Source organism: Coregonus lavaretus, assembly GCF_964263955.1.
Source record: "Coregonus lavaretus genome assembly, chromosome: 15".
In the NCBI taxonomy this organism is placed as follows: Eukaryota; Metazoa; Chordata; class Actinopteri; order Salmoniformes; family Salmonidae; genus Coregonus; species Coregonus lavaretus.
This window is the reverse complement of record NC_140002.1, coordinates 41,218,632-41,235,896: the sequence shown is the minus strand read 5'-3', so window position 1 is coordinate 41,235,896 and position 17,265 is coordinate 41,218,632. Positions and strand designations below refer to the sequence as shown.

Here is a 17,265-nt window from a genome sequence, read left to right as displayed (position 1 = left end):
ACAACGCAGAAAGGTACCGGTACAGAACCGGTTACACATGCACAAAGCCCCACCTTCTAGCAGGGGACACGTACTTCTCCAGCACCTGTGACACCACCATAATAATCCCACCACTGCCACAAATGTAGCAGGAGGGAGAACAGCTGACAGGCTCGGTCTTATGGCGCAGTCTTATAGAGGCTACTGCTCTACCATCTGTTACACGAAAGCCCAGGCCTTAGGTAGAGGCAGTAGAATACTCAGTCACACGCTGTAGGCTATTACACTGTGTAATTTACACAAGCATTTTTATTAGATTTGTGTGCAAAGCAAGAGAAGAGAAAATTAACAGCCATATGAGTGGAAATGGGTTTTGGCTATCCACTAGTCTTTCTCAAGTTGAAGTTCTAGTTCAGGTGGGTGGCACATTGTCCATATCATCCAGAGCAAGCTGCCTTGTCCACGAGCAGAGTTTCTCTGCTTCCTCTTCCCACTCAGAACCTGAGAGGGAATCCTCACTGGAGTCTTCCTCCAATCTCAATGGCAAAACTATCTGGGGTGCTTCAGGCTTTACAACACTTCCTTCCATGTCTTTCTCTTGCTCTATTCCCTTAGGGTTGTGTTTTTTCTCTGTTACTTCATTATTCTGATCCTGTAGAAAGACGTAGAAATAAACTGATCAGGAATCGAGGCTACCTCTGCTCTGTCCTGTTTTCTGCTGCACAGCGCTGGTGTGCATATACACTGAACAAAAATATAAATGCAACATGTAAAGTGATGGTCCCATGTTTCATGAGCTGAAATAAAAGATCCCAGAAATGTTCCATACAATTTTTATTTCTCTCAAATTTTGTGCACAAATTTGTTTACATCCCTGTTAGTGAGCACTTCTCCTTTGCCAAGAAAATACATCCACCTGACAGGTGTGGTGTATCAAGAAGCTGATTAAACAGCATGATCAATACACAGGTGCCCCTTGTGCTGGGGACAATAAAAGGCTACTCTAAAATTTGCAGTTTTGTCACACTACACAATGCCACAGATGTCTCAAGTTTTGAGGAGGTGTGCAATTGGCATGCTGACTGCAGGAATGTCCTCCAGAGCTGTTGCCAGAGAATGTAATGTTCATTTCTCTACCATAAGCCACCTTCAACATCGTTTTAGAGAATTTGGCAGTACGTCCAACAGGTCCCACAACCACAGACCACGTTTATAGAGTCGTGTGGGCGAGTGGTTTGCTGATGTCAATGTTGTGAACAGAGTGCCCCATGGTGGCGGTAAGGTTATGGTATGGGCAGGCATAAGCTACGGACAACGAACACAATTGCATTTTATCGATGACAATTTGAATGCACAGAAATACCATAACTAGATCCTGAGGCCCATGTGAGGCCCATTTAAAAAAAAAGGTATCTATGACCAACAGATGCATATCTGTATTCCCAGTCATGTGAAATCCATAGATTAGGGGCTAATGCATTTATTTCAATTGACAGGTTTTCTCATATGAACTGTAACTCAGTAAAATCTTTGAAATTGTTGCATGTTGCGTTTATATTTTTGTTCAGTATATGTTGGATGTAAACTCACCTTTAGTGTACCCCCAAGAATATACAGATGTCTCATGCGGGCAGCTGTGGTGCGTGCACGGCCAGAGCGGCGAGTTGAGGGGAGGGGGGTGTAGCTAGTGGCAGGTTGTGAGGCATGGCGTGCTGTAGAAACCACAGAAGACGGGGGCGCAGCAGGAGACCTAGATTCAAGTGAAGACTATTGCCATCATGATACCATCTGTCATGAGTAGTAAACCCACAGTTACTCAAATGTGTATATACACTGAGTGTAGAAAACATTATGAACACTTGCTCTTTCCATGACATAGACTGACCAGGTGAATCCAGGTGAAAGCTATGAACCCATATTGATGTCACTTGTTAAATCCACTTCAATCAGTGTAGATGACGGGCATGAGACAGGTAAAAAGTATTGAGACAATTGAGACATGGATTGTGTATGTGTGCCATTCAGAGGGTGAATGGGCAAGTCATAAGGGGGTGCAACTCAATATTATGAAGGTGTTCTTCATGTTTTTTACACTCAGTGTATATAGTATATCGGCCTATTGTAAATGCAAGAAAACACATACAGCAGGGAATCTCACTCAGAGTGCTCTCCTGAGCTCGTCTTTCTGCCTACCTGAGCATCCGAGGTGGGATTGCTCCTCCAATCAGAGGGCAAGGAACTTGAGGCGCTAACAGCAGCAGCTCTTGCTTTAGCCTGTCTGCCACAGTGCCCTTCCCGCCCACCTCCAAGCTATCCCACTGTAGAATGTTTCGTGACAGTCCCCGAAGAGAGAGAGACCTCCAGGTGTTCTCTCGCCCTCCAAGGTATGCAGGCAGCTCGTCAAGGTGACTTGAGTACTAAAATTATGGTAAATACTAGTCCTGTCAGATTTGTCTGGGAATCATGTCCATTGCATATGGTACAGTTGTTTCATGTACTGTATGATGTAAAATAATTGCTCCAAAATGCTCTGAATGTGAAGACTACTCTTATCAAAAATTTTCTCAATCTCACCTGCATAAAGTCCCTCATACAGGTAATATAAGATGTGTCAGAAATCGTACTCCCTTGCCTCTGGATCTCATCAGCAATAATGTGATTGATGAATATCCTGTTTCCCATCATCCTGCAGGTGTCTGTTGTGGCCTGCATGGAAGTAGAAATAGGTTTAGATTATATGAGACGTGGAACCAACTAAATCATCCACTTGTATTGACCACATCTCTACTAATGCTGCAGAAATCTGCTCTAAAGCAGTCTCCATACCCATCAGATGTAGTGATCATAATATAATAGCCATATCTAGGAAGACCAAAGTTCCAAAGACTGGACCTAAAATAGTGTATAAGCGATCATACAAGAGGTCTTGCAATGAAGATATGAAAAATATTTGTTGGTCTGATGTGTAATGAGGAACATCCTGACGCTGCACTTGAAGCATTTATGAAATTGCTTCTTCTGGTTACTGACAGGCATGCGCCCATAAAGAAACTGACTGATAAAACTGCCAAATCCCCATGGATAGATGATGAATTGAAAAACTGTATGGCTGAGACGGATGAGGCAAAGGGATTGGCAAATAAGTCTGGCAATACAGCAGATTGGCAAACATACAGTTAATTGAGTAATCACGTAACTAAACTAAACAAAAAGTAGAAGAAACTATTGTAAAACTTAAATTAATAGCCCAGACGTTTATTTTCTTAAATCACAGAACACAACAGGCACTTACTAGAGGCAGGCTTCTATTTGAGCCAGGCGTCTATTTCCTTTAATGCACACAGCTTTTGCTCATTTGGATAGTTAATTGTTTAATTTCAGCATTCACTTCCAGCATTTTAATACATTTCTTAATTTCTTGCACTAACGTGTTATCATTTACACACTGTCTTGTTTCTTTTGTCTTACTATGCCTCTATAACATTTTTATTAATATAAGAATAATTATTCTCCTCTTTGACAGTGCATTTTCGGCAGTTCTTACTTTCGTCACTAGATGGCGATCAGCCGATTTCTGGGGGTCTACTCCGAAAGTTGTTGACCGTTCTTGTCCTTCACAGTTAGCTAGCAGTTCTCAGCTGTTAGCAGCCAATGGCTAGCAGTTTCTTATTGGCGATGAAAACAGATGATTGCCATAATTTTTTTGAGTCATTAATGATTTATTTCATATAACAAATCAAACATTAAACCTCGCAAACAATTCATGGTAATTCATGGTAACCTCGTAAACAATTCATTTAGATCCAGCGCTTATTTGAAACAGGCGTTTATTTGCTGAATTGTGTGCAATTGCCCAGCTATTAAAAGGGACAGACGGCTATTTGAGACTCAGCGTTTAATTGAAGTTTTACGGCATACTATGGAAGAACGATAAATTATATAAAGAATGATAGTAAAAAGCTCTTAAATACATTAAATTAAATTCTAAAAAGCTCTGGAGTACATTACATTAAATTCTAGGCAGAAAAGCTAACTCTGCTCCATCCTTCATTGAGGCTGATGGATAATTCATAACAAAACCCTTTGATATTGCCAACCATGTTAATAACTTTTTTGTTGACAAGATTAGTAAACTTAGGCATGACATGCAAACAACACATGCTGAGCCTTCATATTCATTCATAATGGACCAAATAATGAAAGACAAGCACTGTAGCTTTGAATTCTGCAAAGTTAATGTGGAAGAGGTGAAAAAAGTATTGCTTTCTATAAATAAGGACAAACCACCTGGAACCGACAACCTGGATGGTAAATTACTGAGGTTTGTAGCGGAATACATTACGTCTCCTATTTGCCACATCTTCAATCTAAGCCTAGAAGGCGGAGTGTGCCCTCAGGCCTGGAGGGAGGCAAAGGTAATTCTCCTGCCCAAAAATAGCAAAGCACCCTTTAATGGTTCAAACAGCAGACTAATCAGCCTGTTACCGATGCTTAGCAAACTTTTGGAAAAAATACAATGTTATTTTACAGAAAACAAATTAACAACAGACTTTCAGCATGCTTATAGGGAAGGGCACTCAACAAAGAAATTGATAATAATTGATAATAATTGATAATAAGATTGTGGGAGCTGTTTTGTTAGACTTCAGTGCAGGCTTTGATATCATTGATCATAACATATTGCTGAAAAAACGTAGGTGTTATGGATTAACATCCTCTGCCTTATCATGGATGGACAGTTACAGTGGGGGAAAAAAGTATTTAGTCAGCCACCAATTGTGCAAGTTCTCCCACTTAAAAAGATGAGAGAGGCCTGTAATTTTCATCATAGGTACACGTCAACTATGACAGACAAATTATGGTGGGAAATAAGTATTTGGTCACCTACAAACAAGCAAACAGACAAAAAATGACAGACAAAAAATCCAGAAAATCACATTGTAGGATTTTTAATGAATTTATTTGCAAATTATGGTGGAAAATAAGTATTTGGTCAGTAACAAAAGTTTCTCAATACTTTGTTATATACCCTTTGTTGGCAATGACACAGGTCAAACGTTTTCTGTAAGTCTTCACAAGGTTTTCACACACTGTTGCTGGTATTTTGGCCCATTCCTCCATGCAGATCTCCTCTAGAGCAGTGATGTTTTGGGGCTGTCGCTGGGCAACACAGACTTTCAACTCCCTCCAAAGATTTTCTATGGGGTTGAGATCTGGAGACTGGCTAGGCCACTCCAGGACCTTGAAATGCTTCTTACGAAGCCACTGCTTCGTTGCCCGGGCGGTGTGTTTGGGATCATTGTCATGCTGAAAGACCCAGCCACGTTTAATCTTCAATGCCCTTGCTGATGGAAGGAGGTTTTCACTCAAAATCTCACGATACATGGCCCCATTCATTCTTTCCTTTACACAGATCAGTCGTCTTGGTCCCTTTCCAGAAAAACAGCCCCAAAGCATGATGTTTCCACCCCCATGCTTCACAGTAGGTATGGTGTTCTTTGGATGCAACTCAGCATTCTTTGTCCTCCAAACACGACGAGTTGAGTTTTTACCAAAAAGTTATATTTTGGTTTCATCTGACCATATGACATTCTCCCAATCCTCTTCTGGATCATCCAAATGCACTCTAGCAAACTTCAGACGGGCCTGGGCATGTACTGGATTAAGCAAGGGGACACAACATCTCCTGAGTGGCGCAGTGGTCTAAGGCACTGCATCGCAGTGCTAGCTGTGCCACTAGAGATCCTGGTTCGAATCCAGGCTCTGTCGTAGCCGGCCACGACCGGGAGACCCATGGGGTGGCGCACAATTTGCCCAGCGTCGTCCAGGGTAGGGGAGGGAATGGCCGGCAGGGATGTAGCTCAGTTGGTAGAGCATGGCGTTTGCAACGCCAGGGTTGTGGGTTCGTTTCCCACGGGGGGCCAATATAAAAAATTAAATGTAAGTCGCTCTGGATAAGAGCGTCTGCTAAATCACGTAAATGTCTGGCACTGCAGGATTTGAGTCCCTGGCGTTGTAGTGTGTTACTGATGGTAGGCTTTGTTACTTTGGTCCCAGCTCTCTGCAGGTCATTCACTAGGTCCCCCCGTGTGGTTCTGGGATTTTTGCTCACCGTTCTTGTGATCATTTTGACCCCATGGGGTGAGATCTTGCGTGGAGCCCCAGATCGAGGGAGATTATCAGTGGTCTTGTATGTCTTCCATTTCCTAATAATTGCTCCCACAGTTGATTTCTTCAAACCAAGCTGCTTACCTATTGCAGATTCAGTCTTCCCAGCCTGGTGCAGTTCTACAATTTTGTTTCTGGTGTCCTTTGACAGCTCTTTGGTCTTGGCCATAGTGGAGTTTGAAGTGTGACTGTTTGAGGTTGTGGACAGGTGTCTTTTATACTGATAACAAGTTCAAACAGGTGCCATTAATACAGGTAACGAATGGAGGACAGAGGAGCCTCTTAAAGAAGAAGTTACAGGTCTGTGAGAGCCAGAAATCTTGCTTGTTTGTAGGTGACCAAATACTTATTTTCCACCATAATTTGTCTGTCATAGTTGACATGTACCTATGATGAAAATTACAGGCCTCTCTCATCTTTTTAAGTGGGAGAACTTGCACAATTGGTGGCTGACTAAATACTTTTTTCCCCCACTGTACCTTTCCAATAGAACACAGAGGGTTTTATTTAATGGAAGCCTATCTAATGCAAATTTGGTTGGGTTTGGTGTACCGCAGGACAGCCGGCTCGGACCATTGTAGCTCAGCTGGTAGAGCGCGGCGCTTGTAACGCCAAGGTAGTGGGTTCGATCCCCGGGACCACCCATACACAAAAAATGTATGCACGCATGACTGTAAGTCGCTTTGGATAAAAGCGTCTGCTAAATGGCATATTACTTATTATTATTATTGTTTTCTGTGTTTACTAATTACCTTCCACTGACCTTGAATAAAGCCTGTGTGTCCATGTACGCTGACAACTCAACAGTATACACGTCGGCTGCAACAGTAAAATAAATAACTAACACTGTTAACATAGAGCTCCAGTCAGTTTTAGAATGGGTAACTAGCAATAGGCTGGTGCTAAATATAAAAAAAACTAAAAGCATAATTTTTGGGACAAATCACTCGCTCAAGCCTAACCCTCATCTGAATCTATTATTGAATAATGTGGCTATTGAGCAAGTTGAAAAGACCTAACTGCTGTGTGTCACCCTAGATAGGAAGCTATCATGGTCAAAACATATAGACTCAATGGTTACTAAAATGGGAAGAGGTCTGTCAATGATAAGGCATTGCTCTACTTTCTTGATATCTCAGTCAACCAGACAGGTCTTACAGGCCCTAGTTTTGTCACACCTGGACTACTGTCCAGTTGTGTGGTCAGGTGCGGCAAAGAAGGACATAGGCAAATTGCAGTTGGTCCAAAACAGAGCAGCACGTATTGCACTTAGATGTACACGGAGGGAGAATGTCAATGACATGGATGTCAATCTCTCCTGGCTCAAAGTTGAGGAGAGATTGACTGCATCACTTTTGGTCTTTGTGCGAGGTGTTGATGTGTTGAAGGGTTGAAGGTACCGAACTGTCTGTTCAAGCAGTTGGCACACAGTTCGGACACTCATCGGTATCACACAAGACATGCAACCAGAGGTCTCTTCACAGTCCCCAGGTCCAGAACAGAGGCTGGAAAACAAACAGTATTAAATAGAGCCATGACTAAATGGAACTCTCTGCCACCCCAGGTAACTCAAGCTAGCAATAAAAACAGATTTAAAAAACAGATAAAAGAACATCTTACGGCACGACGGGGCCTGTGAAGAGACACAGACATTTTAATGCATTTTGTACTGTATTTTGCATTGTATTATGTATTGTATTACAGGGCATTGAACTTAAGATAGCCAGGCGAGACAATCACATATCACAGTCGTATCCCAACCACGTATCACTTACATACAGTGCATTCGGAAAGTATTCAGACCCCTTGACTTTCCCGGAGTCGCCTCTTCACTGTTGACGTTGAGACTGGTGTTTTGCGGGTACTATTTAATGAAGCTGCCAGTTGAGGACCTGTGAGGCATCTGTTTCTCAAACTAGACACTCTAATGTATTTGTCCTCTTGCTCAGTTGTGCACCGGGGCCTTCCACTCCTCTTTCTATTCTGGTTGGAGCCAGTTTGCGCTGTTCTGTGAAGGGAGTAGTACACAGCGTTGTACGAGATCTTCAGTTTCTTGGCAATTTCTCACATGGAATAGCCTTCATTTCTCAGAACAAGAATAGACTGACGAGTTATTTGTTTCTGGCCATTTTGAGCCTGTAATCAAACCCACAATTGCTGATGCTCCAGATACTCAACTAGTCTCATGAAGGGCAGTTTTATTGCTTCTTTAATCAGTACAACAGTTTTCAGCTGTGCTAACATAATTGCAAAAGGGGTTTCTAATGATCAATTAGCCTTTTAAAATTATAAACTTGGATTAGCAAACACAACGTGCCATTGGAACACAGGACTGATGGTTGCTGATAATGGGCCTCTGTACGCCTATGTAGATATTCCATAAAAAATTAGCCGTTTCCAGCTACATTTACATTTTACATTTACTACAATAGCCATTTACAACATTAACAATGTCTACACTGTATTTCTGATCAATTTGATGTTATTTTAATGGACAGAAAAATTGCTTTTCTTTCGAAAACAAGGACATTTCTAAGTGACCCCAAACTTTTGAATGGTAGTGTACGTTTTCGTGAGAAGAGAGATATTCAAGATGTCTCATGGTCTGACAAACACAGCTGTAGCTTGGCCACCTTCCACTGCAGATGTTGAAGGCTGCGTTAGGTGGATGCAGTGAATTGAGAGATCTCTAGTTTAACAGATATCGGTGCGTCAATAGAGTCTAGGGGTTTTTAAAGGACCACTCCAGAGGAAGTTGCGTCACTATTTCGACTTACTTCCTGTCATATTTTGCGGAAATACTGATTTAGTTCCACCAATATTGATTAATCGGGTGTGCACATCTCCACCTTCCTCTATGTGCACGGCCCACACTCCACGAATTGTAAACACACCAAAAAGCCAGGGTCGGGGTAGCTTTGCTAATCGCTATTTTACGGAGCACAACACAGCTAGCTACGACAAGGCAGAGGACCATCCACTCTCCTCCTCCTTCTTCTGCAACATAATAGAATGATCAACCCGGCACAGCCAGAAGAGGACTGGCCACCCCTCATAGCCTGGTTCCTCTCTAGGTTTCTTCCTAGGTTTTCGCCTTTCTAGGGAGTTTTTCCTAGCCACCGTGCTTCTACACCTGCATTACTAGCTGTTTGGGGTTTTAGGCTGGGTTTCTGTACAGCACTTCGAGATATTAGCTGATGTAAGAAGGGCTATATAAAATAAAATTGATTGATTGATTGATTGATCAAGGATGAATACAGAGTTTAGCGGTAATACTGGAGTTTTACTGGCAAAGCTAGAGGCTAGCTAACCTAGCTAGCTGGTGAATGGTTAGTTGAATGGCTGCTTCCTGGGCTTAAGGAGAATCGCCATATTCAACATAAACTCAGCAAAAAAAGAAATGTCCTCTCACTGTCAACTGCGTTTATTTTCAGCAAACTTAACATGTGTAAATATTTGTATGAACATAACAAGATTCAACAACTGAGACATAAACTGAACAAGTTCCACAGACATGTGACTAACATAAATTGAATAATGTGTCCCTGAACAAAGGGGGGGTCAAAATCAAAAGTAACATTGTCAAAAATGTTATAAATTGATTTGCATTTTAATGAGGGAAATATGTATTTGACCCCTCTGCAAAACATGACTTAGTACTTGGTGGCAAAACCCTTGTTGGCAATCACAGAGGTCAGACCTTTCTTGTAGTTGGCCACCAGGTTTGCACACATCTCAGGAGGGATTTTGTTCCAGTCCTCTTTGCAAATCTTCTCCAAGTCATTAAGGTTTCGAGGCTGACGTTTGGCAACTCGAACCTTCAGCTCCCTCCACAGATTTTCTATGGGATTAAGGTCTGGAGACTGGCTAGGCCACTCCAGGACCTTAATGTGCTTCTTCTTGAGCCACTCCTTTGTTGCCTTGGCCGTGTGTTTTGGGTCATTGTCATGCTGGAATACCCATCCACGACCCATTTTCAATGCCCTGGCTGCGGGAAGGAGGTTCTCACCCAAGATTTGACAGTACATGGCCCTGTCCATAGTCCCTTTGATGCGGTGAAGTTGTCCTGTCCCCTTAGCAGAAAAACACCCCCAAAGCATAATGTTTCCACCTCCATGTTTGACGGTGGGGATGGTGTTCTTGGGGTCATAGGCAGCATTCCTCCTCCTCCAAACACGGCGAGTTGAGTTGATGCCAAAGAGCTCCATTTTGGTCTCATCTGACCACAACACTTTCACCCAGTTCTCCTCTGAATCATTCAGATGTTCATTGGCAAACTTCAGACGGCCCTGTATATGTGCTTTCTTGAGCAGGTGGACCTTGCGGGCGCTGCAGGATTTCAGTCCTTCACAGCGTAGTGTGTCACCAATGGTTTTCTTGGTGACTATGGTCCCAGCTGCCTTGAGATCATTGACAAGATCCTCCCGTGTAGTTCTGGGCTGATTCCTCAAAGTTCTCATGATCATTGCAACTCCATGAGGTGAGATCTTGCATGGAGCCCCAGGTCGAGGGAGATTTACAGTTATTTTGTGTTTCTTCCATTTGCGAATAATCGCACCAACTGTTGTCACCTTCTCACCAAGCTGCTTGGCGATGGTCTTGTAGCCCATTCCAGCCTTGTGTAGGTCTGCAATCTTGTCCCTGACATCCTTGGAGAGCTATTTGGTCTTGGCCATGGTGGAGAGTTTGGAATCTGATTGATTGATTGCTTCTGTGGACAGGTGTCTTTTATACAGGTAACAAACTGAGATTAGGAGCACTCCCTTTAAGAGTGTGCTCCTAATCTCAGCTCGTTACCTGTATAAGAGACATCTGGGAGCCAGAAATCTTTCTGATTGAGAGGGGGTCAAATACTTATTTCCCTAATTAAAATGCAAATCAATTTATAACATTTTTGACATGCGTTTTTCTGGATTTTTTTGTTGTTATTCTGACTCTCACTGTTCAAATAAACCTACCATTAAAATTATAGACTGATAATTTCTTTGTCAGTGGGCAAACATACAAAATCAGCAGGGGATCAAATACTTTTTTCCCTCACTGTAAGTGTTCCCTCTGCCCCCTTGTCTTTGTGTGTGATTGTTTATTGTGGCGGTTATATGAGCTCGGTGGAGCTCCTTGTACTTTGTATTGACATATATATGGAATAAACCTTTATTCTGTGATTTACCCTCCTGCGCCTGACTCCGTCCAAATCACATGCCACAATGTGTAAATGTACTTGCTGACAAATCAAGGAGCCAATAGCAATTCTCACTGAAAATTTGGTGGCAACACTGCGTCCAACTCTGCAAAGGGGTCGTCATCGCTTGCAGCAGCCGTTCTACACTTTATAGGTTCTCTGACAGTAGTAACGACAGAGGCTCTCTGACTGACACAGAACTACAGTCTCATGGCTGCTTAACTAGGAACACCCACTATTTCAAATTCCCTGTGTTCGGGGGTGGGACAAGCATAGATCAGAAAATGAACCTCACTCCTCCCTACAGGGTTGTCACTAGTTAGCCACAAATGGCTAAACCCCGCCTATTACGACATACTCATTGTAGTTTTTTTAAGAACACGTGATTACCCCCAAATACGTAATTGAGGGTAAAATCCAAAAAATAACCATACATAGCTTTTGAACTACAGAACTCATTTGGAAGCTGTTTTCACAGTCCTACATGTTCGTAGCGTGATCTGGACAATGTTTTGGAGATAAAAAATGGCCGGAAAGTTCCTTTAAAGGTCCAATGCAGAGGTTTTATTTATCTCAATATCAAATCCTTTCTGGGTAACAATTAAGTACCTTACTATGATTGTTGAATTAAAATGGTCAAAAAGAAACAAAAATAGCTTCTTAGCAAAGGACAATTTCTCAAGCAAGACTTTTACTAGGACTGTCTGGGAGTGGTCTGAGTGGGGAGGGGAAAACTAAAAACTAGCTGTTATTGGCTGAGATGTTTGGAACTGTCTTTCTTTTTGGTCTATTAAGTAATTTATCGCCTATTAAGTAATTTATTTATGGCCTATTAAGTAATTTATCGCCTGGTGATGTCACCAGGCAAGCCAAAACTCCATCCCATCAAAACAGGCAGATATTTTAGGTGGTCTTACATTTACATTTGAGTCATTTAGCAGACGCTCTTATCCAGAGCGACTTAAAGTTAGTGCATACATTATTATGATACTGGCCCCCCGTGGGAATCAAACCCACAACCCTGGCATTGCAAACACCATGCTCTACCAACTGAGCTACATCCCTGCCCTACCCTGAGCCAATTGTGCGCCGCCCCATGGGACTCCCGGTCACAGCCTGCTACAACAGAGCCTGGATTCGAACCAGGATCTCTAGTGGCACAGCTAGCGCTGTGATGCAGTGCCTTAGACCACTGCGCCACTTGGGAGGTAATTAAGTAGTGTCAATAAATATTGTCACATACACCAGATAGGTGCAGTAAAATGTGTTGTTTTACAAAGGCAGCCATAGTAGTACGGCACCCCTGGAGCAAATTAGGGTTAAGTGCCTTGCTCAAAGACACATCAACAGATTTTTCACCTTGTCGGCTCGGGTATTCGAACCGGCGACCTTTCGGTTACTGGCCCAACGCGCTAAATGCTAGGCTACCTGCCACCCTTTTCAAACAGCTCTTACACTAAAAGAGCATTATCATAATTTTCACAATTTCACAGTAATATTCCAAACTCATAGTGTGGAAATATATGTAAAACACAGGGATATCACGCTTTTGACTGCACTGTGCCTTTAATGTATTTTTAAGAAGTGTCACAACCTAACATCTAATATACAGTACCAGTCAAAAGTTTGGACACATCTACTCATTTAAGGGTTTTTCTTTATTTTTTCTATTTTCTACATTGTAGAATAATAGTGAAGACATCAAAACTATGAAATAACACACATGGAATCATGTAGTAACCAAAAAAGTGATTACAAATATTTTATATTTGAGATTCTTCAAAGTAGCCACCCTTTCCCTTGATGACAGCTTTGCACACTCTTGGCATTTTCTCAACCAGCTTCATGAGGTAGTCACCTGGAATGCATTTCAATTAACAGGTGTGCCTTCCAGTCAGTTACAGAATTGATTTCAAAGTGGTGCTTTTAGTTTATAAATCTTTGAATGGTTTAGGACCCGAGTACATGTCTGATATGTTTGAAGAATATAAACCGAGCAGGGCTCTTAGATCCATGAACACAGGTCAGCTAGTAGAGCACAGAGCCCAAACTAAACATGGAGAAGCTGCGTTTAGCACTTATGCTGTACACAACTGGAATAAACTACCAGAAGATCTTAGATGTGCCCCAAACATATACATTTTTAAATCCAGGTTAAAAACACTTCTCTTTTCACGTGCATACGACTGAGCACTTAAACTTAACCACACTGTTTAGCCTTATAGCTTCCTATGTTTTTATCCCATTTTTAATTTGTAATTTGTAATCTTTATATGTTTAAAAAATAAATAATAATAATTTTTATTATTATGATGTTTTCATTACTTTTGATAAACATCTTTGTAAAGCACATTGAATTGCTTCGATGTATGACTTGTGCTTTATAAATAAACTTGCTTGCTTGCTTGTTAAAAGTTAATTTGTGGAATTTCTTCCTTCTTAATGCGTTTGAGCCAATCAGTTGTGTTGTGACAAGGTAGGGATGGTATACAGAAGATAGCCCTATTTGGTAAAAGACCAAGTCCATATTATGGCAAGAACAGCTCTAATAAGCAAAGAGAAATGACAGTCCATCATTACTTTAAGACATGAAGGTCAGTCAATATGAACAATTTCAAGAACTTTTAAAGTTTCTTCAAGTGCAGTCACAAAAACCATCAAGCGCTATGATGAAACTGGCTCTCATGAGGACTGCCACAGGAAAGGAAGACCCAGAGTTACCTCTGCTGCAGAGGATAAGTTCATTAGAGTTACCAGCCTCAGAAATTGCAATCCAAATAAATACTTCACAGAGTTCAAGTAACACATCTCAACATCAACTGTTCAGAGGAGACTGCATGAATCAGGCCTTCATGGTCGAATTGCTGCAAAGAAACCATTACTAAAGGACACCAATAAGAAGAAACTTGCTTGGGCCAAGAAACACGAGCAATGGACATTAGAACGGTGGAAATCTGTCCTTTGGTCTGATGAGTCCAAATTTGAGATTTTTGGTTTCAACCGCCATGTCTTTGTGAGACGCCGAGTAGGTGAACGGATGATCTCCGCATGTGTGGTTCCCACCGTGAAGCATGGAGGAGGAGGTGTGATGGTGTGGGGGTGCTTTGCTGGTGACACTGTCAGTGATTTATTTAGAATTCAAGGCACACTTAACCAGCATGGCTACCACAGCATTCTGCAGCGATACGCCATCCCATCTGGTTTGCGCTTAGTGGGACTATGATTTGTTTTTCAACAGGACAATGACCCAACACACCTCCAGGCTGTGAAAGGGCTATTTGACCAAGAAGGAGAGTGATGGAGTGCTGCATCAGATGACCTGGCCTCCACAATCACCTGACCTCAACCCAATTGAGATGGTTTGTGATGAGTTGGACCGCAGAGTGAAGGCTGGTTGAGAGAATGCCAAGAGTGTGCAAAGCTGTCATCAAGTCAAAGGGTGGCTACTTTGAAGAATCTCAAATATAACATATATTTTGATTTGTTTAACACATTTTTTGTTACTACATGATTCCATATGTGTTATTTCATAGTTTTGATGTCTTCACTATTATTCTACAATGTAGAAAATAGTACAAATAAAGAAAAACCCTTCAATAAGTAGGTGTCCAAACTTTTGACTGGTACTGTATATGTTAAGAAATATGTTTTGGGACTAAAATATTTGTTTGCTGGGATGTAGATCTGTCCAAATGAAACATAGCCAGCCATGTGTTAGCTATGGGGATTCTTTAAAGTAAAAAATAAGTCAAAATTGTCCAAACCGAAATGGTCACAACCGAAAAAAATGACACCATAGAGATATATAGAGGTTTTTGACAGCACGGGCAGCGCCATTGAGGCCTACTTCAACTTAAAGTTGCATACGCCATGCTTTTACAACTGAGCTACAGAGGACCACCATGTGGGTAGTGGACAAGTGCACACTTCAGGAAAAAGTGTAAAGTATTGAGCCAGCAGGGGGGCTTCTACCCCCCAAGAGCACAAACATTGACATCATAGACGTCTATAATGTGCTATACTGTACTGTAGTGTATTCTACTGTACTGTACTGTATTGTGTTCTAATGTACTGTGCTCTACTGTACCCTAATCTACTGTTCTGTACTGTACTATACTGTACTTTACCCTACTGTACTGTACTGTACTGTGCTCTACTCTACTATACTCAAGTTTACTGTACTTGAGTTTCTTACAATTGAAGAAAGGACCCATGGACTCTTGATCTAGTGGTCTTGGTCTTGAGACCACTCAAGACCACATAAATGCGGCCTTTAACTTGTCATGGTCTCAAGTCACTGGGTCTGGATCTTGGGACCAATGTCCTGGTATAAATCTTGGTCTTGGCTCCAAACCATAGGCAACCCAATTTGAAGAAGACAATGCTCTCTGATCATTGGCTGATCACTCCCAACCCATAGGAATCCCCACCCAGTTGACTACTTTTAAATAGTATAAGCCCTCAATGGCTTATTTCAAGGTTTTGAAAATCAGGTTAAAAGCCATGTTTTTACTATTTTGTTAATTTGGTATGCAAATACATTTCAGAAATTAATCTGTAATAAAAGGTTCATCATAATAATCACTACTGTGCATGATTCTCCCTTTTTGCAACTTTGTCACTATGTTTCAGTAGTGACAAATTTAGTGGGGTGGTCAGGAATTCAGGTAAATATCTCAAATATGCAATACAAACAAAGTGTGTTAACATTATATGACATATGTTGGAAGACGTTACAAATGTGCTTTTTTTCCCAACCCCCAATTTACATCACTTCTGTAGAATGACCCATACTGTATATTATGAAAGGTGAGATGTCTCTCTCAGGCTTACCTGATTAGATGGTCGGAACACTCTTTTTCCAGAGATATATTGTCTTCCTCCTCCAAGGTGGAAGATCTTGAAGACAATCACTGGTGGGAACTGGGAACCTGAAAATCTATCAGACAAAGAACAAAAACAGGCCCATTACTGTGTAAGTGAGGTTTAGCATGCAATTTGGTCTCTTTGAATATAATTACATCCACATGCGTTTTTGCTGTCAGCATTTTAATTTGGATTTACCAGACAATCTTTACACTTGTTGAGACCATAGCAGCAAAATGGGTATTAGGTTCACAGATGGGGTACCTGAATCTGACCTTGCAGTGCATGCTTGGATCTCTGACCAGATCAGCTTCTCTGGGGCTGAGTTGGCGGAGAATAGCAGGTGCAAGACAGTGTTCCTGAACAGTGGCATGACAAAAATAAACAAATGACTCACTTTTTGGCCCACTTACATAAGTGAACATCTGATATAATGATTATATCAGATTTTCACACAGCTCCCCACCAATAGGCCTATATAATTTAGTTCATATTAAGGCTATCTAGCCTATGATCAATTTAAATCTGAATTGCAATGTTGTGTTGATCAATGTTGACAAGGCTGCCTGGCTGCATCTCCAGCACTCACAGCAGCACGAACAGTGCGCGACATCAGTTGGAAAAGTATCCTGTCTTGGTGAGACCTCCAGCATATCTGGATCTTCTTCGCGGCAAATACACGCTCCTCTTGATTTAATCTGCATTATGTAAACTCAGAATCAGAGACTCAGAATAAATCAAGGTCAAACATTTAACAACAAAGGCAGACTTTATCATGTGCGAGGCCTCGTCTTGTACAATTAATCTATGGACCGGACCCTTACCCATATTCCATTTTCCACTCCTGCAATGCTGTTGCCTCTGACTGTGTTGTATCTTGTTAGAGACGAGTTGCTAAGGGACGATTAGACACTAACCTCACGAGCCAAAGTAAAGACACATTTCCTGAACTCATCAGAGCGTTGGCTCTATACGGAATCCTTGCGACGCCCATACCCTAACTCATACCCTTAGCCTAACCTTAACCTTCATTCTTACCTAACCCTAACCATTTTCAATGTCAACTTCAA

At 41.6% G+C, this 17,265-nt stretch overlaps 1 protein-coding gene across 1 annotated transcript; it reads right to left on the bottom strand.

Annotated features, from left to right (window-relative positions):
* Positions 1-271: 271 nt before the first annotated feature.
* On the bottom strand, positions 272-17,264 carry cUnhxorf58 (chromosome Un CXorf58 homolog). Its single transcript, XM_084177804.1, has 8 exons — positions 17,020-17,264; positions 16,785-16,893; positions 16,460-16,554; positions 16,163-16,268; positions 2,554-2,685; positions 2,173-2,396; positions 1,570-1,729; positions 272-631 (listed from the first exon to the last, which is right to left on the bottom strand). The coding sequence occupies exons 1-8, from the start codon at positions 17,028-17,030 to the stop codon at positions 392-394; spliced, it is 1,077 nt and encodes a 358-aa protein (XP_084033930.1). The 5' UTR covers positions 17,031-17,264; the 3' UTR covers positions 272-391.
* Between the last annotated feature and the right edge of the window lies 1 nt (position 17,265).